The sequence below is a fragment of the Salvia splendens genome, chromosome 16 (assembly GCF_004379255.2).
Source record: "Salvia splendens isolate huo1 chromosome 16, SspV2, whole genome shotgun sequence".
NCBI lineage: Eukaryota > Viridiplantae > Streptophyta > Magnoliopsida > Lamiales > Lamiaceae > Salvia > Salvia splendens.
Genome location: NC_056047.1, coordinates 23,767,206 through 23,789,914, shown reverse-complemented (window position 1 = coordinate 23,789,914; position 22,709 = coordinate 23,767,206). Strand labels below are relative to the sequence as shown.

Sequence of the window (22,709 nt, the reverse complement as noted above, 5' to 3'; positions counted from 1 at the left end):
CCCCCCATCGCAGATCTCGACCCCGACGGCACTTGCCTACGTGGAGTTGGCAACGGCCTCGATGGCGCGGACGTTGTTGGACACACATAACGCCTTCATGAAGTGTACGGACCCGGCCAGAGCCGAATACCTCTAGGGGTTGATCGATGAGCTGCGCCGGAAGTTGGGACTTTTGTAGAGTAGTCAATTTTTTTTTATTTCTAACTCGTGTAACTCTTTTTTAATCAATGTAGTATTTGCCGTTTTTAGTTAATCGTTGTGTTTTTTAATTAGTTTGCATTTATATATTTGAAAACATTTAAATTAATTAACAAAACAATAGTAAAACCTATAGGGTGCCCCACTGCAGGTGGAAGGATAAGAGGATAAAATTCTGATGTGGCGGTGCATATGGCGGGCTTTAAGGTGCCCCACTGTTAATGCCCTAATATACTATGATGATATATCTCTTTTAAAACCCTAACTATTTCATTGCACACATAAATCACTGAGCACACTTAACGAAAAAATGAATTTCCGAGTTAAGAGAGCGAATGCTTTGTGGTCAGTCATACTATGGTCAAATTTCAGCACTTATTCAACAATGTATCAGTCACGCACTAATTAATTTCTCTGTCACAACTTTTCCATATATATTCTAAAAGAACATAAATTAATTGTTGCAGTTAAAAAGTGAAACCATTTATAGTATCGTAGTCCCTTTATTAAAGTACACTAGAACATATCTCGAAAGGTCCGTGTAGTAAGAAAAGTCTATCTCTACATATCACCATTTAAAGATTAATCATCCTTCAAACATTAAAATCATACTAATATTTTTCCATAACACACACATTAATTGGACAAATGGTTGTACAGATTTGTATGTTTTTCTTCTAAATATGGGATTTTAAAAATCCAATCCTTTTTTCTATTAAATAAGGGATTAATTACTAAAACCCACCCTTTTCATACAAAACTAGGGTTTGATTTAGGCTCATCTTCAAAAAAATAAGGGCTAGGGTTTGATTTATGCTCATAGAACTTAATTACTAGGAGTATAATTTTGTAGAAAATGGGGATTTAATTTTAGGCAAACTCATCCAATACTCTCTATGTTCCTCTGTAGCTGAGTCATATTCTTTTTTGTAGCTGAGTCATTTCTTTTTTTGGCAAAAAACAACTTATTTCTTCTATCTTACTTTACTTTCTCTTGTTCTTTTACTTTTTTCTTTTTCTATTTTATTCCCCTTTCACTTAACTCACTTTTAACATAATCTCTTAAATCTCGTGTCGAAAAGAAATGTCTCTCTTTACCTAGGGTAAAATAAGGGTTTAATGTGTGCGTGTGTGAGGGAAGGGAATAATGAGAGAAGAAAATGTAGATGATGGCTTTTGATCCAAGCAATTGGTGTGTGTGTGAATTGCTCCTTTCTAGTCTCTTTTTGTACCTTCCTTTTTGTTAGCCTTTGCTCTGTCAACTTCAGTCCTTCTCTCTCAGATATCTCTCTGATATCCTCTCTCTCTCAAATCCTTCCTTCATGTGCCCTTCCTGTCAATTGTCACTCTCTCTCTCTCTCTCTCTCCTCTTTATAATAATTCCCTTTCCTCCTCCCTCAAATATGAATTCAACTAATTAGCCCCCTCTCTTCTCTCTAATTCTCTCTCACTATGGAACAGCAAGGTGGAAATGAAGAGAAAACGGTGTGCAGACAGAGCAGTACGAGGTGGACGCCGACAAGCGACCAGATAAGAATCTTGAAGGATCTATACTACAACAGTGGCGTCAGGTCTCCCACGGCCGAGCAGATTCAGCGAATCTCCGCCAAGCTGAGGCAGTACGGCAAGATCGAGGGCAAAAACGTCTTTTACTGGTTCCAGAATCACAAGGCCCGCGAGCGCCAGAAGAAGCGCTTCACCGCCGATCATCATCATCCCATTCCCATCTACTCCAACTTCCCTAACAACATAAACCCTCCTGGTAAAATCCCATCACTTTTTTCTTCCACCCTTTTTCCTTAACTGAAGAAAGATGTTCGCTTTTTCTCGTAATTACTGCAATTCCATCCATCACCTTTTTCTCTAATTTCTCCCTTTTATTCTTAATTCAACAAAGATGTTTGCTTTTTTTTCTTTTTTTTAGGGAATTTTGCGTCTTCTTCTGCTGCTGGCTTGCTCAATGGCTATGGATCTGTGGCCATGGAGAATAGCTTTAGAGTGAGTATAATTAATTCTAGTACAGATTCTCTTTTTTTGTTTGATTACATGGCCACACTTTCAGACAACGTACAGCACAAACATAAGTGTCCATATGTGTATCTAAACAGCCTGTCTATTTGATTCTGTGATTGGTACACAAAATCGAATGTTCAGCCTTTTCCAATGTAAGAGTTTTCAACCAAATCATGAGAGGGAGAGAGAGAATGAGAAGCCCTCAATTAAGTTTTCTTGATTCATTTTCATTTTTCAAAATTTGATCTTTATGAAAATTTGGAGAGAGAGAGAAGCCCTTTATTAAGTTTTCTTGGTTCATTTTCATTATCCAAAATTTAATCTTTAGGAAAAATTTGAGAGAGAGAGTGTGTGTGTTCTTGTTTCATTTTCATTTTTCAAAACTTTGATCTTTTTGAAAATTTGGAGATGGAGAGAGAGAAGCCCACCTCTAATGAGTTTTCTTGGTTCAAATTTATTTTTCAACAATTTCACCTTTCAACAAGTTGAGGGGTGGGAGAAATAAGGGCAAGACCTAATTAGCTTATGCCTCATGCTTAATTAATTAGTAATTTATTGATGGAGATTCATAATAAAAAGATCATATATTTATGCATGTAATGATGCAGGAATGCACCATAACACCAAGTGCAAATGTGGGAGGGCAGAATTTGGCATGGTTTGGGGTTGATACCTATCCTTCGCCCTACCCTTTTCTTGAAATGTCAAGAAGCATCAACAACCAAACCCTACTTCAAGCTGCCGAGGAGGAGGCCTCGGAGATCGAGACCCTCCCCCTCTTCCCAATGCACGGCGACGCCAAGCAAGACTGGCACCACCGCGGCGATGATGCCATCGCCGCCGCTTCATTGGAGCTCAGCCTCAACCCCTACGCCGCCGGATTCCGTCATTAAGGCGTCAATATCTAGCTAGGGCTACTACATGAAATAGTTGTACAAATTCATTAGTACTATTAATCTCTCTATTATATCATTAATTGATGATGATGGTGACTTACCCTTTCTTAATTAGGGACTTTTAATGAATCCATATTTATAATTATGGGTTGATCTAGCTAGTGTAATTAAATTAGCTTGATTTATTACATAGTGTGTTTGCATTTACATATGATTTGATTAAGGAATGATAATTTGCAACTATGCAATGGTGACTAATGTTGGTCATTTTGAATTTGAAGCTATATTTAATAAGTACTACACCTCATTAGTGTATTACTGATTGATTTGAACTCATATTTTAAAATATTACAATATGGAATATTCTACATAATAAGAACTGGTGGAGGCCTAGTATCACTTCAGAGTACTGGAATTACTTTGGAAAAAAGAACCTAATTATTTATTGTAACATTAAATTATTGATGTTGACATACTAGTATATATGTTAAGGAGTATTTACTGTTCTTACAAGCAATCCCCACAACTATTTACCAAACTAGTTGTAGTAGTGTGAAGAAAAGGACCAATGACAGTGAGCTATCTATAATGATCCATATTCAGAAAATTTTCTTAGCACAATATAAATGCAAACATTTTCAGCTTGTTCGTTTGAAAATTCAAAATGAATTTCACTCAACTATATACTACAATGAGGTTCTTAATTCCTTTTAAAAAGTGTAGGAGTTTCCTTGCAAGTATAGTTTATAATCCAATTCTTTTAGCCTTTATTAAAAATGATATGCTTTGCTTAGTTTGAAAAAATGTTTCGATATCGAAGACTCGTCTGATTCTCATATAAAAGGAGTATATAATAAATGTTGATAAAATTTTGTTTACCACCTAGCTCATACTAAATGTCATCATTTATTGTACATTCCCCTTGAGATATCGACAAGTTGATTCAAATTTCTATGAAGTTCAATGTTTTTGGCAAAAATAAATAAATAAATAAACAAAAGTTCAAAAAGAAAAATTTTAATATCATAAATTCTGTTAAAATATAATAATAAAATACTAATATAAGAGTAGTAATTGGATAACATTATAAGTTCTTGATATTTTAATTTTAATTAATTTTCCCTGGCAATGTGAATGAGTTTTTTTATAATTAATAAATAGAATTAAATTTAAAAGTTGCATTATGATAAACTTAAACCTGAAATTTTTGTCATCTAGCAATAACCATCTATTACTAGACCAAATACGAAGTTTTCTTTAAATAACTATATTTACACTACAAAAAAATCTTATTTATTAAAGACACACAAATTGAGATGCAATTACATGCGTTGGAAAATTTTTTAAAAATAACAACAATTAAGGACGCGAAAGAAAGTGTCCTTAAATTATAGATAAATGAACTTAATCTTTTGCTTTTTGAGGTGCTTTTATTTGCGTCATCTAATTTTAGTTGGGACACCAACAATAAAGATAATTTTTGAAGCGTTGGTGGTATATTTAGAAACACAAATTAGCATTCTTAAATGCATTAAAAACGTTCTTAATAGGTTTTTTTGTTATAGTGTTTAGTCCTTATCAATTGTGTAGGTATTAACAATTAACCCCTCAGTTTCACTAAAAGTGATTCACATTCTATTTTGGATCGTACCAGCTAAAATTATGCGTGTTTTAGTAAAAATTAAAACTTTTTCTCTTTCTTATTGTATTTTCTTTACATTATTCTCTCTCGTGCAATATTTTCTTCGCTTAACCTACTAACATCATTTCTCTTAAATATTGTGCATTTCTTACTTAGGGCAGGAAAAGGAGGTTTTGTTGTTTTTTTGGGGGGGTATTATCTATTTTGCAACTTACACTAATTTGGCGCCACTCTCTAACTCCATCGTTGGGGCCAATATTTGCACTAAATTTTGTGTGAGAATAAATTATTTTGTATATACATCAATATTCTAATTGATGATTACTTGTTTTTATTCAGCGGTAGGCAAGTCAGGTAAAATTGGGTCGAGAAATATCAAAAATGACAAATAAATTAGCCAACTATAGACTACCTCAAAGGAATTGTGCTGAAAATGTAAAAAGAATTTAAAACCTGCAATTATTCATAATAATTATAGGCCATTGATTATACAAAAAAAATGTCTAGTAACTATGATGCGATGTAATGATGGGGGTGTTGAAAATTAGACTGCAAAAAGGTGGAAGTGATAGGATCAATGATCAAAGTTTAAAAGCAGGGGATATTGAGCCGTTATTTTTGATGAATACGTACATAAATTATTTAATTTCTGTATGTATATATTGAAGTTTGTGTATTTGCATCGAAAATGCCACAAATTATATGTTTTGCAGTCAGCAGTCATAGGCGCTGTACCAATTCTCTTTGCTCTTTCACTCTTTTGTGTATATTTCATTTCTTTGTCACGTTTTATTCACGCGGCAGATATTTAGTTACCTAGCCCAAGATTTTGTTTCGAATTTTTTTTGGTAACAAATAAAATAAATAAAGTTAATGACCCAAAAACAACCCCCTCCAATCCAAGCCTCACTCACCCTAAATCACACCTTTAATCACCAAAAATTCAAGGGATAAATAGATATTTAAATCACTAAATTTGGTCAAAATCTGGTTTATCCTACAAAGTTTATAATTCGCTAATTAAATTATAAAGTTTTAATTTTTCTAGTTTATCTCATGGGTTGAATTTTAGGTGGAATCTATGTTACATGAATTGAGATTTTAAGATGGGCTGAGATTTAAATCGCAAAGAAGATGTGTGTATAAATAATCCAATGTGTAATCACAATTCACAAAAAACTTGATCTTAAACTTGGATTGAGATTTCAATAGGGATTCTAATATAGAGATGCAAAGATTACACCTAAAATTCAATCAATCGGATAAACTAAGAAAATTGATATAATTAGCGGATTTCAAACTTTATAGGATATACCATATCTTGTCCAAACTTGGTGATTTAAATCAAAATTCAGTACGCAGTGGTAAAGCCTGAAAAATCAATTTGTGCCATCATCAAACTCCTCGTGTGGTATCATATCATTTCAAATCCCAAACGAATTTGAAGTAATCAAAGATCACCCTATTTCTGATAAACATTAAAGGGAGCTGAGGTCCACATTTTATTGCCAAACATTTGGAAAGGAGGCAAGTTGTCGGTTAATTGGGTAAGCACAAAGAACTATTTCATCTTTCACATTGCTAAACATCTTGCAACTAAAATACTAAAATTGACGTGTTCAAGTGATTCTGATTCTTCATTTCAAAAGACACATGCCACCAATGATTTTAGTGTTATAAGAGTATCAATTTTAGTTACTATAAGTTATACCTATTATATACTCTCAATTAAAAAATTTCTCAAAACTATAACCATCTTGATTTAAAAATATTTTTTTACAAAACATATATCAAATTAAAGGTAATTTTATAAAAAATCAACGAAATCTCAATCGAATATGTTCAGATAATAAATTTTGATAACATTTATTTGAATTCTTATATATTTCAATAATTAGCCCAATGTCAACATATATATTATAAAATGTCAATATAGTTGTATTGACATACTCGTGTCATTGGGTTGATATTTTTAATATATTATGTTAATATCACGAGAATCACAAAAACTACTTGTATAAGGCATAACATTAATACCTTTTATATTAAAAAACTTTTCTATCTCTAGGTAAATATCACACTTTCATTTTCTATTGTCTCACGAAAAATATCACATTTCTGCTTTTTGAAAAAAATAAATCACTATTAATACATCTATCCAATCACACACTCTCTACATTATAACTTCAAATAACAACACTACACTATGACATTATTCAAATAATAATAATAATAACATATTCCATCTTAGTACATAGTAGTATTATATAATAAATGAGCCTTAGTATAGACTAGAATACATTTTCAACACTCCAATCATGAAGATCTACAAAGTATACGTCATTTTATTGAAATGAATAATTGTGCATATTCTCACATCATTAGTGGATCAACAACCCTACTGACCTAATTTAAACTGAGAGAAAGATAAGTGATGTTAATGATTATTAGAAGGTAGCAATCAGAAAGATTTTATGTGGATGGCATTTGCTGAAATTGTATTGACAATGCTGCATGCTTTATGGCAACTGATGAGGCATAATCCCAAAAATAGGGGTTAAGAGTGCATGTGCAATGAAGCATCCTCATCCATCAAGATTTGGTTCCCATATTCTCTCTCTCTCATCAGGTACAAGTACATTGGAAACATATAAGTGTATTCTCTGGCTAGTCGAGGCAGTTATACACTCGCAATTCATGTTTCAAAACTATGATTAGATCGCCTAACAAAAACAAATGAGTGATACACAGCCCAGAGACACATTGTATGCATATACACAATTAGAAGTAGCAAGCAAGGTGTAAATTAGAACCCAAACAAGTCTTCACAAGTAAAATACCTATCTAAACGCTCCAAGATAACTTACTGCTCGGACAATCCTCAACCCCCCTCATGCTCCAGATTTCAAGTGTCAGCCATGAGATGGAAGAATAATGAAAGCATATACAACTGATTTGATTCCTCGCGTGGAGCTGATGCAGCAATAGTTCATAATCTCCATCTCTTCATGCTGATTTGTCCCAGCAGATAAGCAGTTCAGTGAATAAGAAATCGCTTGTCATTCTGTTGGATTACCGAGTAAAAGCACAGCACACCACATACATGCAGGCAAAGCACAGAGAAGCGACCACTGGAAATTCCTACTTCCTTCCAACGTAAGCTGCGAGTTTAGATAAGTCGGGTATCCAAAAGGATAATTCAGAAGAGCCAGTTACAAACATTAAGTTTCCTGGAGCCCATTTGATTACAGGTGGTTCTGCTTCAGTACTCATCCAACTGGCAACCTGAAACATGTACAAACAATGAAGACAGTAGTGGCATAGCTTTCCATTTTCCAGCAATAATTGTAGTTTACAATTTTGAGATGGATCAGCACATGACAAATATTAGTTCTGCAGGACTAATATGCAAAAGGACTGCCATGTATAAGCATATTAATATCACAAGTTAGTTAGAATTCATAGTTTCAGAAAGCTGACAATACTCTTTGTATGCAAGTTTTTCCAGCAGTTAAAGTGCGCACATGCACTATACATTTTTGCATCAAGCAGCTTATGAAACTTGGTTCAATAAGAATCAATTTCTTAACGAGTTTGTTAAAGAAAATATTACCAGTCATGTAATAAATGGTTGATACCCTCAACTTAATCGGACAAAAGAAGAGTGAAGAATGAAGAATGAAATTCAATAAAACAAACTCAAGGGAGTAAAAGCAGTTTTAAGATACCTCTTTTCCACTCCGAACACTCCAAACGTAAACACTACCATCTCCAGAACCTTCCATGTAGTTTAAAAGCAAGAAATAAAAAGAAAATTGTCAGTGCCTCTCAACTAGCCTGAACGTATCAAATCCAACACAAAAATGCTTCATGAGCTCACATTCAAAAGGATCAAGATTCACAAAGGACAACGAGATATTAGATAATTAGGTAGCATGTAGTAATAAAAACTCTATTGTATGAAAAATTATAAAAACGACCAATATTGATCTTGAGCTGGCAGTTACCCAATGTGTGGTTAACTTGTGAATTGAGCAGAAAAAAGAGCTGAAATAAAGTAGTAGTTCCTCACTTCCTTTACAAATAGCCTTAGTCTCTCAAAATAACCAATCAGCATTAGATCACAAATGCATCAATTCAACTGGATTTGGTAGAAACAAATTGTCTGTATAAGATGGAAAATGTTTTTTTATCAAACACCATTTGGGGACATCTTCTTAAGTACAATATGGTGAAAAATACTTAACGTAGGAAAAAGAAAACTTCAGTAGTATAAAACCAAATAAGAACATCGATATCAAAGTCTCCTGCAAATAAGTAAGATGTTGAACCTGATATGACAAACGTTCCGTCGGGACTGAAAGAAGCCTCCAAAGTAGAATTGCTTGAAACTGGCTTGACATTGTGTGTCGACAACTAGAGCAAATGCAAAAGGTAAAATAAGAACCCACTCTCATCCAGTGAAGCTAATAAATTACATGTTAGCTTTCTAGGGAAATATGAGACAGCTCACAAGGGTTCCACGGAAGGAATCAAGGACATGAATATGTCCATTTGACGTCGTCAGGAGTATAAGTCCTCCGTCATTACTGAACTTCACAACATTGGCTTCTGAAACATCTCCCCCAAGAGAAAATATGTCAAAAGGGCCCTATAAACAGTTTATTAATCAGGACCTGAAGAACAGTAAATAGTTGACATTTATGAAGATTCACTCATGTGATATATTCTGACCTTTTCATATTTCCTAGTATCAAACATTCTTATGTATCCTCCAAAGGCAACAGAAAAAACAAGTCCTTGATCGTCATAAGCTGCAGCTGGTCTCCCTTGAACACGTAGAAGACCCTACTTCCAGAGGAACACTTTTAACAAAGATCAACGAGAAAATAATTCAACAAATTAAGAATGCAATTCACAGTCTGCACCTGACATTTCTCAGCCCTTTGGTCCCAAAGCAATACAGTTCTATCCAGTGACCCAGAAACAAAACAATCATTTCTGGAGCAGAGACTCAGCGAAACAACCCTGTAAATCCAATATCATATTCTCTATTGTTATACTTATTCATAAGAGAGAAAGCTAAATTCTAGAAGATGAAAGCCCCTGTAAGGTTCAGTCTGCATGCCTGTCATGATGACCCTTGAAGTACCTCAAGTACTTGTTATCATGCAACGAAAGAAGTCGTAGTGATTCTGTTGGAGTTGAATATGTTTAGTTAGCGGTGGCATGTGTTACATCAAAATATAGGCATGTGAGTAATCTGAAATACATACCATCCCAGCCATTCTTTGACGAGTAAATAACAGTTGTAGGATGAGAGGTAAAGCTAACCAGATCAACTCCATATTTTTTACTGTTTATTGTCTTCAAACATCTGAATGCAATGAGAAGACTCTCTTAGCATATCATGCAGATGTAATATTAAGCAGACACCAACTTTACTCAAAGATATGAAGCTAAATCAAAGTTCTTAAAGAGACTCCAACTTCACTCAAAATGCATGCATGCCTTCCCACATATGAAAGGAAAATTAGACTTAGTGCTGGCGTAAATTAAGACAATAATCTAATAATTATGGAAATCACATGATGCAAGATGAGAGAGCCATAAATCCCTATCCCTTAGAACATTTCATAGACATCTATAAAATCTACTCTAGAGAAATACACTACCAAAAGTCCACATGTCAATATTGCAAGAATATACTAGTTGAAGTCTTGAAGATCACAGTCACAAAGCAGTGAGTTTCTCTTTTTTCATATATACGCATAAAAAGAAAGAGCTCGTAGTATGCAACTTTGTTTGCATTAAAGAAGAAGAATATCTTGCATAACATAAAAAGCTCAAGTCATCATGAAGAGTTGAACTGCAGATGAGGAGAGGATGCATACGTTGCACTAGCAACATCATAGAGACGAATGGATTCATCATCGCTAGCAGTTACCAAATAACCTGATGTCTTATGGAAATCCATTGAACTGATTCTTCCATTCTGCAGAAGAGAAATAAGTTAGCAAGCTACGTAGCGAATATGTAAAAAAAATGCAAAAGTAGATAACTTTTTTGCACTTTGAAAAACTATACTCCGATAGAGTTTTTCCTGAACATTACAAAATTTCTTTCAGCAATCCAACAATAACTTATGCAAAGTTTAATACGTTTGCAGACAGACACTATAAACCACCAATACATATAAGCCAAAATTAACCAATCAAATGTGTATTCAAATCCAAGAGACCCAGTGCTCACTGCTCACCTAGAGCAGCTGAGCATACATCCAAACCACAAAATTAAAATGTTCTGCAAATAGCCAACAGCGAGCAGAAAATTATGGTCAGCTAAAAGGTCAACATTTTTCCACAATGAATCAATAAAGCTACGAAGAACACATACATAGTCGCGGAACGCCATTCCAACTTCCATACTCTGAAGGATTTCCTCCGTCAGTTCTAATGAAACTTTGTCTTCTCTCTCCGACTGACCTCCTTTTACGGAGAAAAAAGGTAAAAAGTCGAATTAAACTTCAAATTGCAAAAACTCAAGCTGCTACGAACTATGACAAATCAAGTTGTGAACACACAGAGATGAGAGGCGATTTGAATACGCCTATTAGCATTACCCGCCATTGAAGAACGTTGGAGCTTCTCCGAATTCTTCGCAATTCAGAAACGTGGATAAAACTGATTCATCCGAGCTCCAGTTACACTCACAATTAGAAGCGGATTACGGATTTTGGGGTTGTCGCTGAACAATCGATTAGGAAGATGCACTAGGGTTTTCGACTGTAAGATTTAGGGGTAAACTGCGATGGTAATTTTAATTGGATCAAATAAGATTAAGAATAATTCAATTGCTTGTGATTCTTGGATATAAACCTTATGTAATTTCTTTCAAATTATTCTTTTATCATGGGATAATATTTTTGGGCACGAGAATTAAAGAATCACCAATTGTACGGGTTAAATTCTATTGTGTTGACCTTATAATGACAAAATCCATTAAGACGATACGATTTAGTGAACAAACTTTCAATACAAACACGAACTTAACCTTTTATATTCAAATCCGAACACGATCTTATCATGTTTGAAAAATCAGAACAATAAGCCTCCGATATCAATTGTTGGAGATATATCAAAGATCACTGATTCTGAGGATCTCATATGATGACTTACGAAAATTTAGAAGTTAAACTCGCAAAACTAAATCTATTTTTAGAACACTACTCGATACACAGCAGAGTTGAAATAATTGGATTTATATACATATTTAGGGATTAAATATAGAGTAAAGGTCAATTTTGGTCTTAAACATATGGCCGAAATACGAATTTGGTCCAAAATATTCACTTTTTGAAAAACGGGTCCATAACAAATGAAATTCGTGTCGATTTGGTTCTTTTTAAACGGCGCCGTCAATTTACTCTTAAAAAAGACACTAATTAACGGTTGACCGTCGAAAATTGACGGCGCCGTTAAAAAAGACCTGATCGACACGAATTTCATTTGTTATGGACCCATTTTTTAAAAAGTAAATGTTTTGAACCAAATTCGTATTTCATTCATATGTTAAGGACCAAAATTGGCATTTACTCTTAAATATACCTTGTTACAAATCTTATTTCGTAAATACGAGGGCTTGTAACTCTCATCACTTTGCCATAAGATTAGAACCTTGAATCTTCATCCATCTACCCCTTATTTAAAATTTTGTTTATTACATATTTAATAAACCATAATCTCTGAACCTAGAAAAAATGCAATGCGTGAATGTATTTTATAACTGTTTTGAACTTTCAATTATTTATTTTAGATATGTAATTTAAATTGTGGAATTGAATGGACTTAGAATTATAATTCAGTTCAAAATCCAAGTATTTTTATGATACGAAACACTGGCTTTAAAAGTGAAGACTCCAATTTCACATACTTGGAATCCAAGTAGTACTAAACAAAGACTAACTAAATTTTGTTATAATTGTCACTGTTTGCTTAAGTAGGGGTGAACCAGCTTTGGAACTCCATTCTTCATCAATGTGTCCTGCTTTTTCAGGTTAATGGTCTCTCATGTATGTGAATTTAGGGGCGGATCTACATTTATTGAAAAAGGGGCAATTACCCCACCTCATATTTTCATATTCATATACATATTATACTATATTTTATCATTTCAATTTCTCTTTAAATATCCCTCCTCGAATTCTTAAAATTTCCTCATATATAAATTTGTCACTCTCTCTACAGATTTTTGGCTCCACCCCTGTGTGAATCATAGCTAATTATGATTATGTGGAGCTAATTTAGTTGTTTTATAGACTTTGCTATTAAATCAATCCCATTATTTATCTGAAAGTAATTGCCTTCTTTTATCTTTTTTATTAACTTTAATGATGGAGTACGTACTAAACAAGCCAGCACAAAGCCCAAGAAAGAGTATCAGCTCGGCAATAGTTCAGCAGTTCGGTCTCAGCATCGGCAAAAGCTGCTCGGCAATAGTTCAGCAGTTCGGTCTCAGCATCGGCAAAAGCTGCTCGGCAATACCGGACTGGGAGACACGATCTATCTAGTGGTGGACCCATGCAGGCTCTCATGACCTCCACGACATCCACGACATAATTACTGATGATGTAAGCCACCGCCTAATTAGTGGCCATGCAGGATCTCATGACCTCCGTGACCTCCACGACTTAGGGTGGTGATGCAAGCCACGATCTCAGTTCTATATATAAACGGAACTTAGATCCGATAGAGGATTCACCAACTCTAGAGAGAGAATATCATATAGCAAGCTTGTATTTGTAAGCTGTAGAAAACAGATCAAGCAATACAACTCTGCCCTCTTTTCTTCCCGTGGACGTAGATTTACCTCAGTAAATCGAACCACGTAAATCTCTGTGTTGTGATTTCTACTTTCCTGCATTTACTACCACCAGAAATTCGCGGAACCATCACTGGCGCCGTCTGTGGGAACCAGAGAACCAAATCTGTGATAAAGCGAATTTTTGACCCTTTTTCCGCTACAAAAAAAAAAAAAAATGCATGCCAGATCGCACAACTCCCGTGCCTCCGTCCGTGATGACCATGAGGAAACTAACCCAGCAGCCCATAGGCCTGGAAAGCAGCCTCGTGAGAAGTCTGTATCCAGTTCTCACGGTGAAGGAACAAGCCGCTCAAAAGGTCCACACACCGAGTCTTCCCAGCAGCCTGATTTGAATAAGGCTGTCAAGCTGTTCTTGGCTGAGAAGCAGGAGGAGTTCTTAACCTTCCTGCAGAAGAGCCAACAGCCGGAGAAGACAACGACGGATTCTCCCTCCTCGTCTAGGCATGAAAGTCACTACCGCAGTAGTGACGTGTCTTCCAGGAGAGAGAATCCTCAACCCCGACATGTTCCTGTTTCTCCTCGGCACCGGAATCACAGGAGAACTCCTTCTCCTCCGTACCGAAGAGATGTCGGGTTCGCCATGTACGGAGCGTTAAAGACTCCGTTCTCGGACGATATCATCCGAACTCCTTTGCCGCGGAACTACCGAACTCCGTCGATAACCTATGACGGACTCGTGGATCCTCATGACTTCTTGGGACGCTATCAGTATAATATGGCGAACCAGGGTCTCAATGAGGTCCACATGTGCAAGCTGTTCCCCGAGCTGCTCATCGGGAACGCCAGAAGGTGGTTCGACAGCCTTCCTCAAGGCAGCATTAGATCCTACCGAGATCTAATGGATGCTTTCCACAGGAGGTTCTTTCAGAAAGCGGAAGCCCGAATTACTTCGGCTCAGCTGCTTTCTATACGTCAAGGTCGCGACGAAAAGATCAGCGACTTCCTGACGAGATTCCACAAGGAATGCCTACAAGTAAATGATCTCAACGATCTACTTGTCATTTCGGCATTCCAAAATGGAATCCTGCCCGGAGCTCTCTACAGAACGCTCGTGGAGTGCGGCCCGCAAACAGCTCAAGAAATGTGGGACATTGCGGACCAGTTTTCCCGTGCGGATGAGGCAGACCGTCGAAAACGGTCTTTAGACAGCTCATCCCAAGAAGAGAAAAAGAAGCCCGATCAAAGCGGCCAGGTGCTTCCTCGCCGAACTCCTTTTGAAAGAATTCAAAGGGCACCGGTACAAGGCAGATTGGGGCCACGGCTCAATCCTGAGAAGCCGCCCGCTCAGTTCGTACCATTAAACAAGTCAAGAACGGAAATTTTCGAACTACATTCCGATATGTTCGAAAAACCAAAGCGGATGACGAAATCAGCCGCGCGGCGACCTCAGGATCAATATTGCTCCTTCCATCAAGCCCACGGTCATGATACCGAGGAGTGCCGAAATTTGGCTGCAGGTATTGATGTTCTTGTGAAAACAGGAACGTTAAAAAAATACCAAAGCAAGCAGCCGAAAAAGAACAAAAAGCAGAGAGGTGCGAACTGCAATCCTCAGGATCCGAAAAGGCATGAAGATCCCGAAGACGACGACGAGCCGCAATATGATGGAGTAATCCAGACTATTGATGCTCTCCCTGCCGGGAAAACTAAGTCGTCCCTAAAAGCAGAACGCAGAGGTTCCAATCAAGAGGAGCCGACACATAAAAGGCTGAAGAAAGACGAAGTGATTACATTTTCAGATGCCGATCCCGTCCCAGCCATCTCTCCTCACCAAGACGCTATTGTCATTCAAGCCGGAGTGGCAAACAAACTGATCCACAGAGTATTTGTGGATACAGGAGCGTCAGTCAGCGTTCTTTTTAAAGAATGTTTTGATAAAATGGAAGTGGATCCAGCTCGGCTCAGTCCGGCTCCACTTCCTCTGAAAAGTTTCGCCCAGGAAGACACCCGCCCTGAAGGTATTATCAGCCTTCCGATCACGGTGGGAAAAGCGCCTACAAGCTCCAATACGATGATCGAGTTCTTTGTGGTAAAAGCTCGGTCCCCGTACAACATCATCCTGGGAAGAGACTGGCTCAACACAGTTCGGGCCGTTTGCTCTACTTATCACCTCACCATCAAGATCCCCACTAAAGGTGGGATAGCGGTCATCCGAGGTGATCAAAAGAGAGCAAAAGAATGTCTGCAGATTGCGCTTAAAAGTGCCGAGCAACCAGTTCGGCATCATCAAGCATAGCAATCACAGCAACCGGAGTCAGAGGCAAGCGAGATGACCGAAGTCACTTCAGAGCCGAACTCAATGACCGTTCAGTTATACGAAGATGATCCATCCAGAGTGGTCAAGATCGGCTTCGCAGGAACGCCTCTACTCCGGGAAAAAACCATCCAGCTCCTCAAGGAGTATAAAGACGTCTTTGCATGGTCTCCGTTGGACATGACCGGAGTGCCCCCCGAGATAATCACTCATCGGTTAAATATTGATCCTTCGGTCCGGCCGATAAAACAGAAGCAAAGACTCTTTGCGGCAGAAAGAAGCCAAGTCATCCATGACGAAGTCCGCCAATTACTAAAAGCGGATGTACTATTCGAGGTAAAATATCCTTCCTGGGTGGCCAATCCTGTGATGATCAAGAAAAAAGGAGGAGGATGGCGGATGTGCATAGATTTTACCGATCTAAACAAGCACTGTCCTAAAGATTGCTATCCCCTTCCGAATATAGATAAAAAAGTAGAAGCTTTGATCGGCTTCGAAATTTTCTGTTTTCTTGATTTATACAAAGGATATCACCAAGTGTTGATGGATGAGAGTGACGCTCCGAAAACAGCTTTCATTACCGATTTCGGCATTTTCGCTTATAAAAAGATGCCATTCGGTTTAAAGAATGCCGGAGCCACTTATCAAAGGATGGTAGACAAGCTTTTTCGGCACCTAATCGGAAAACAGGTTGAAGTGTATGTCGACGACATAGTTGTCAAAAGCAAAAGCACTTCGGAGTACGAAGACAACCTCAAGTCCACTCTCAACGTGCTCAAGAAAGCCAACCTCAAACTTAATCCCCAAAAGTGTACCTTTTTGGTAGATTCGGGAAAGTTTCTGGGTTGTTGGGTTTCAAAGGACGGACTCAAGGCAAACCCCTCCAAAGTTCAAGTCGTTCAGAACATGACAATGCCGAAGTCCATACATGACGTGCAAAGGCTAACTGGATGTCTAGCCGCACTGAATCGATTCCTTTCCCAAGCAGCCGAAAAGCAACTGCCGTTCTTCAAGGTGTTGAAAAAGGCACCAAAGTTCGAGTGGGGAGCCGAGCAGAAAAAGGCCTTTGACGAGCTCAAAAGTTATCTAGCCGAGCTTCCTATTCTCTCTGCTCCAACCGAAGCCGAAGTAATATTCTTATACTTAGCGGCATCAGATCAAACCATCAGCGCGGTGCTTGTACGAGAAGAAGGCCTAAAGCAGTTTCCCATCTACTTTACAAGCCGAGCATTAAGAGGTCCAGAAACAAGGTATCAACCTCTGGAAAAAATTGCTCTGGCGTTAGTAAATGCAGCAAGGAGACTGCGGCCATATTTCTATGCTCACAAGGTATGCGTCTTAACCGATCTGCCTCTTCGGCAAGTTTTGACCAAGCCAGAAGCATCAGGCAGAATCGCCAAATGGGCCATAGAGCTGGGAGAACACTCAATCGAGTACCTACCTCGGAAAGCCATCAAGGGACAAGCCTTGGCAGATTTTCTTACAGAGGCCAAGTTCGATCAAGCAATCCCTGTCATTGCCGAACAGAAAAAGTCTGCCAATGCCGAACTAGCACAGCCCTTGGAATCCGAAGTAGAGCCGCCAGACTGCTGGAGCGGATTCGTAGATGGAGCTTCAAACAAGATGGGAAGTGGAGCTGGTATTTTACTCGTCGCTCCCGACGGACACGAGGTAACCTACTCACTTCGGTTCCTATTCCCCACTACTAATAATGAAGCCGAGTACGAAGCCCTTCTTGCCGGACTCCAGTTAGCGCAAAGTCTGCTCGCCAAATCTCTCAAATTCCATTGTGATTCACAAGTCATAGTAAATCACATGTTGGGTACAAGTGAAGCTCGTGACGAGAGAATGAAGAAGTATTTGGACAAAGCGCAAAGCATCAGCCGAAGTTTCTCCTATTTTCGGATAATCCGCGTTCCTAGAGCGGAAAATAGCCGAGCAGATACCTTAAGCAAGTTGGCCTCAGATCCGAGCTCAAAGGCGGAAGAATTAATGCATCGAAGCATTGATGAAGCCGAGGTACATTCGGTATCCAGCTCGCCGAACTGGATGACGCCGATCTTGCAGTATCTGGATCAAGGACAATTGCCCGAGGATAGGAGAGAAGCTCGGAAGATCACGTGCCGAGCACTTCGGTACGAACTTCATGAAGGAGTCCTCTTTAGAAAGTCTTACCTCCAGCCATTATTGCGATGCGTAGGACCAGGAGAGACGGACTACATCCTCAGAGAAGTTCATGAAGGATCGTGCGGTAGCCACATCGGAGCCAGAGCTTTAGCTAAAAAAGTTCTGAGATGGGGATATTATTGGCCAACCTTGGTACAAGAAGCAGTGCAGCTCGTCAAGACCTGCCCGAAGTGCCAAATCCATGCAAATATCCCAAAGATGCCGCAGACCGATCTATCCACTATGCAGAGCCCTTGGCCTTTCATGCAATGGGGCATAGACATAGTGGGACCACTTCCTCAAGCTCCTCGGCAAATGAAATTCCTAATCGTTGCCGTGGACTACTTTACGAAGTGGGTGGAAGCTGAACCATTAGCTACGATAACGAGCTCGAAGGCATTGGATTTCGTCTGGAAGAACATAGTGTGCCGATTTGGCATACCCCACATCCTCATCTCGGATAACGGGACTCAGTTCACCGACAAGACGTTCAAGAATTGGTGCCAAGAGCTGAATATTCAACAGCGGTTCACTTCGGTCTCTCATCCACAAGCAAACGGACAAACGGAGGTAACAAATCGTATCCTGGTGAAAGGGTTAAAAGCTCGGTTAGAACAAGCCAAAGGACAATGGGTAGAAAATCTCCCTCAAGTCCTATGGTCCTACCGAACTACACCCACAACCTCCAGCGGTGAAACTCCGTACAGTCTGGTGTACGGCACTGAAGCCGTGATTCCGGTTGAGATCGGCGTACCCAGTCCACGAACTCTACATTTCTCCTCAGAAATGAATGATGACGGACTGCGAGCCGAGTTAGATCTGGCCGAAGAAAGAAGAGAATTGGCGTGCATAAAAGCAGCCAAGTACAAGGAGCAAGTAGCCCGGTATTACAACCAACGGGTGAAGAAGCTGCAATTTCAAGTGGGAGATCTCGTCTTGAGAAACAACGAAGTAAGCCGAGCAGAAAAGCTGGGCAAGCTCGAACCCACATGGGAAGGTCCGTATCGGGTGTCAGAAGTCCTCGGCAAAGGGTCTTACAGATTGGCTCACATGTCAGGAGAACAGGTACCCCGAACATGGCACATTTCCAACCTCAAGAAGTTCCATTTGTAAGAGACAGTCCGGTCGGTCAGTCAGTCTTATGTGCTTTCCTTGTTTTTTATTTTGCTCTCTTTGCCTATGTGCGTTTTTGTTTGTCTTACGTGCGTTGTGTCTGTCTATGTGAGTGTCGTCTCTTACAAATGTAACTGAGGTATCTTGTTCTTCGAAGGCTGATCCCCTTCTTAGAACATGTACAAGCCAACGATTGTGAGTCAAAGCTTCTACAGAAGATACAAGACCACAATTCAGCTTAAACAAGCAGTTCGTCTGAAACGAGCTGCAATAAGCCAACGATTGTGAAGTCCAAGCTTCTAAAGAGGATACAAGACCACAATTCGGCTTAAAAATCAAGCACTTCGTCTGAAACGAACTGCAACGAAAGTCCGATTCTCGCGATAAAACTTGCCTGAATTAGGACAAGGGAAAGTCCGATCCACGCGATAAAACTCGCCGAATTAGGACAAGGGAAAGTCCGATCCCCAAATTAGGACAACGGAAAGTCCGATCCGAGCGATAAAACTCGCCAAATTAGGACACAAGCTTAGTCCGGTCAAAGATGTTTATTTCATCAGACCAAAGACGAGTCCGGTCAAAGATGTTTATTTCATCAGGCCAAAGACGAGTCCGGTCAAAGATGTTTATTTCATCAAGACCAAGGACCAAGTCTGGTCAAAGAAGAGTTCACTTCATAAGACCGAGGACAAACATCAACTTACCCCGTACCATTATCCAGGATGCCGAAGTGATTCACTTCGCTTTTCGGGGGGGGGTAGTGATGGAGTACGTACTAAACAAGCCAGCACAAAGCCCAAGAAAGAGTATCAGCTCGGCAATAGTTCAGCAGTTCGGTCTCAGCATCGGCAAAAGCTGCTCGGCAATAGTTCAGCAGTTCGGTCTCAGCATCGGCAAAAGCTGCTCGGCAATACCGGACTGGGAGACACAATCTATCTAGTGGTGGACCCATGCAGGCTCTCATGACCTCCACGACATCCACGACATAATTACTGATGATGTAAGCCACCGCCTAATTAGTGGCCATGCAGGATCTCATGACCTCCGTGACCTCCACGACTTAGGGTGGTGATGCAAGCCACGATCTCAGTTCTATATATAAACGGAACTTAGATCCGATAGAGGATTCACCAACTCTAGAGAGAGAATATCATATAGCAAGCTTGTATTTGTAAGCTGTAGAAAACAGATCAAGCAATACAACTCTGCCCTCTTTTCTTCCCGTGGACGTAGATTTACCTCAGTAAATCGAACCACGTAAATCTCTGTGTTGTGATTTCTACTTTCCTGCATTTACTACCACCAGAAATTCGCGGAACCATCATTTAAGTTACTCGTCATTTTAGCTTATATCTCCTCTTTCTTTTCGCCGACTTCCAAATTTTTTAGAGATTATAGTACTACAACTATAGTCAAATTATTTGGAATAATATTTTACTCAATTAGTCTGTAATTTAGACATATTACCTCGCCTGCCAAAATATGTAGTAAGAGCATCCAGGGGCGGACGCAGAAATAAACATTAGTAAAGGCTATATTTTCAAAATATAGTTTGAAAATGTTTTTCTAGGTAATTTATGTGATTAATAAGGGCTTTAATATAAATATAGGCATAAAATAGGAATAAATTATAAAAATTTATTAAAAAAATGTCAAAAAAAACAATTCATTAAGGGCTAAAGCCCCGCCCTTTGTCTATGTGGGTCTGCCCATGAGAGCATCCACAATAGCGCCTAGTTCACCGCCTAGCCGAGGGCCGGCGCTAGGCGGTGCGCTAGGCGATCTATTGCAGCCGCCTAGCGGATTTCGCGAAAAAAAACCGCCTAGCGCTCGGCGGTTCCGCGGCGCTAGGCGGTGCGCTAGGCGATCCGCTAGGCGCTATTGCAGCGTCCGGATCGCCTAGCGCGCCGCCTAGCGCAAATTTTTAATTTTTTTTTCCGAAACACTATATATACGCGACTTGCCTGTCATTTTCATTCGCACCACTTGTATTAACTAGTACTCTCTCTATCTAAATTTCTGTACAAGATCAATAACGGTAAATGGATCTCAACAACGCGCCTGCTTCAGGGAGTAATGGATCTCAAACTCCCCCAATCCCCGTGGGAGGTGGATGGAGTCAGATGCACCCATACTACAACATGTACCCGTGGCAGCAGATGATGCCCGGGATACCAGCGGGGGGAGTCCGCCGGGGGCGTTTCCGGCGATGTCTGGGTGGGCACCCAGTGTCCAGATGCCGGGGTGGGCACCCGGGATGCAGATGATGCCCGGGGGGGTACCGGCGACGCAGGGGACGCCCGCGACACAGGGGACGCCGGGGGACGTCTATCGCCCCAATTTTGATTTTTCGACTGATTCGTCGCACACATCGACGCCAACGGAGGCTGCGCCTCCGGCCCAGTTTGACACTTTCTCCTTCGATGACTTGGGGTTAGATCTTTCCGGTATTCCGGATGCTCCCGTTCAAACGGGGGGAGCAGGGCGGGGTCGGGGCGCCCCAAAGAAGAAAGGCAAGGGGAAAAGGGTCGGCGAGTCCTCGCAGCCGGGTGAGGACGACAACTCAGTACGGAGGAGGTGGACGGACGCGGAGAACGTCGCGCTGTCCAAGGCGTGGGTGAGTGCTTGCGACGATCCTCTCGTTTCGAACAACCAGAGGATCGTCAACTTGTGGGGCAAGATAGCAGCAGCCTACCAGAGGTTTTGCCCGGAGGGGAGGCCACGCAATGGGGAGGATTGCCGGAAGGGGTGGGACCGAATCAGGGTTGCGGTCTCCCGATTTTCGGGCTTGTACACCAACGCCCTCCACATGATGAGCAGTGGGCAAACGGAGGACGACTGCAGGAGGATAGCGGAGAAAGCCTTCCCCCTGAAGGGGGTGTACAAGGAATTCACCTACTGGAGCTGCTATCTTGTGCTGAACGACTCCGAGAAGTTCCGAGTAGGTGTCGACTCTGGCTGGCCGAAGAAGCAACGGTTGAACTATTCCGGTGATTTCAGCGGCAGTAGCGGTGGTTCCCACGACCTCCCTGAGACGGCCTAGGAGGTCCCGACCCCTCGTTCGTTTGCTCGCCGTACTCGCCCGGTTGGGCACAGACGGGCTCAACGGGAGGCGAGGGGGGTCGCCGGGGGTTCACAGGAGGTCCAGTCGGCATCCCCCCTTGGCTAATCCACAGCGGATCTCAAATTCTTCGCTCGTCAACAAACGCGCGCTCAGATGGTCAAGACGATGGCCGAATGGCGGGCGGCGGTGGACCCCGTGGAGAAGAGTTTGCTTCAAACATTGCTCCTGAGCATGCAGGAGGATTTGGAGGCGGCACGGAGGGAAGCCGCCGGGAGTAGAGGCGGCGGCGACGGAGGCGGAGGCGATGGTGGCGACAGCGATTGAGGAGACGACGACGGCGACGAGGAGTGAATTATTGTACTTTTTTTAAAAATTATTGTAATTTTTTTTAATTATTGTACTATTTTAAAATTATTGTACTTTTTAAAATTTTAATAGTATTATTAATGTTTCTCGTATATGTCTCGTAAATTAAATTTC

General features: G+C 40.2%; 2 protein-coding genes across 3 annotated transcripts; one reads left to right on the top strand and one right to left on the bottom strand.

Moving 5' to 3' along the window:
• The first annotated feature begins 1,528 nt into the window (after positions 1 to 1,528).
• On the top strand, positions 1,529 to 3,249 carry LOC121771168 (protein WUSCHEL-like). Its single transcript, XM_042167954.1, has 3 exons — positions 1,529 to 1,960; positions 2,123 to 2,196; positions 2,820 to 3,249. Exons 1-3 carry the CDS (start codon positions 1,651 to 1,653, stop codon positions 3,102 to 3,104), a joined length of 669 nt encoding a protein of 222 aa, XP_042023888.1. The 5' UTR covers positions 1,529 to 1,650; the 3' UTR covers positions 3,105 to 3,249.
• Positions 3,250 to 7,337: 4,088 nt separating this feature from the next.
• On the bottom strand, positions 7,338 to 11,590 carry LOC121770888 (protein ANTHESIS POMOTING FACTOR 1-like). Of its 2 annotated transcripts, XM_042167671.1 has the most exons (12): positions 11,372 to 11,589; positions 11,146 to 11,237; positions 11,009 to 11,052; positions 10,644 to 10,744; positions 10,026 to 10,126; positions 9,878 to 9,944; positions 9,678 to 9,777; positions 9,484 to 9,597; positions 9,263 to 9,400; positions 9,081 to 9,165; positions 8,478 to 8,527; positions 7,338 to 8,034 (listed from the first exon to the last, which is right to left on the bottom strand). In XM_042167671.1, exons 4-12 carry the CDS (start codon positions 10,724 to 10,726, stop codon positions 7,891 to 7,893), a joined length of 882 nt encoding a protein of 293 aa, XP_042023605.1. In that variant the 5' UTR covers positions 10,727 to 10,744; positions 11,009 to 11,052; positions 11,146 to 11,237; positions 11,372 to 11,589; the 3' UTR covers positions 7,338 to 7,890. The 2 variants fall into 2 exon arrangements, with proteins under 2 accessions (XP_042023605.1, XP_042023604.1); XM_042167670.1 differs by lacking the exon at positions 11,009 to 11,052 and having other exon boundaries at positions 11,372 to 11,590.
• Positions 11,591 to 22,709: the final 11,119 nt, after the last annotated feature.

Excerpts from the sequence above, each read along its gene's own strand:
- LOC121771168 (XM_042167954.1), top strand. The coding sequence starts at position 1,651 with ATGGAACAGCAAGGTGGAAATGAAGAGAAAACGGTGTGCAGACAGAGC. Across the intron at positions 1,961-2,122 it reads TAACAACATAAACCCTCCTG|GGAATTTTGCGTCTTCTTCT; the intron begins GTAAAATCCCAT and ends TCTTTTTTTTAG. Across the intron at positions 2,197-2,819 it reads CCATGGAGAATAGCTTTAGA|GAATGCACCATAACACCAAG; the intron begins GTGAGTATAATT and ends GTAATGATGCAG.
- LOC121770888 (XM_042167670.1), bottom strand. Across the intron at positions 9,598-9,677 it reads AAAGGGCTGAGAAATGTCAG|GGTCTTCTACGTGTTCAAGG; the intron begins GTGCAGACTGTG and ends CTCTGGAAGTAG. Across the intron at positions 8,035-8,477 it reads GTGTTCGGAGTGGAAAAGAG|GTTGCCAGTTGGATGAGTAC; the intron begins GTATCTTAAAAC and ends TACATGTTTCAG.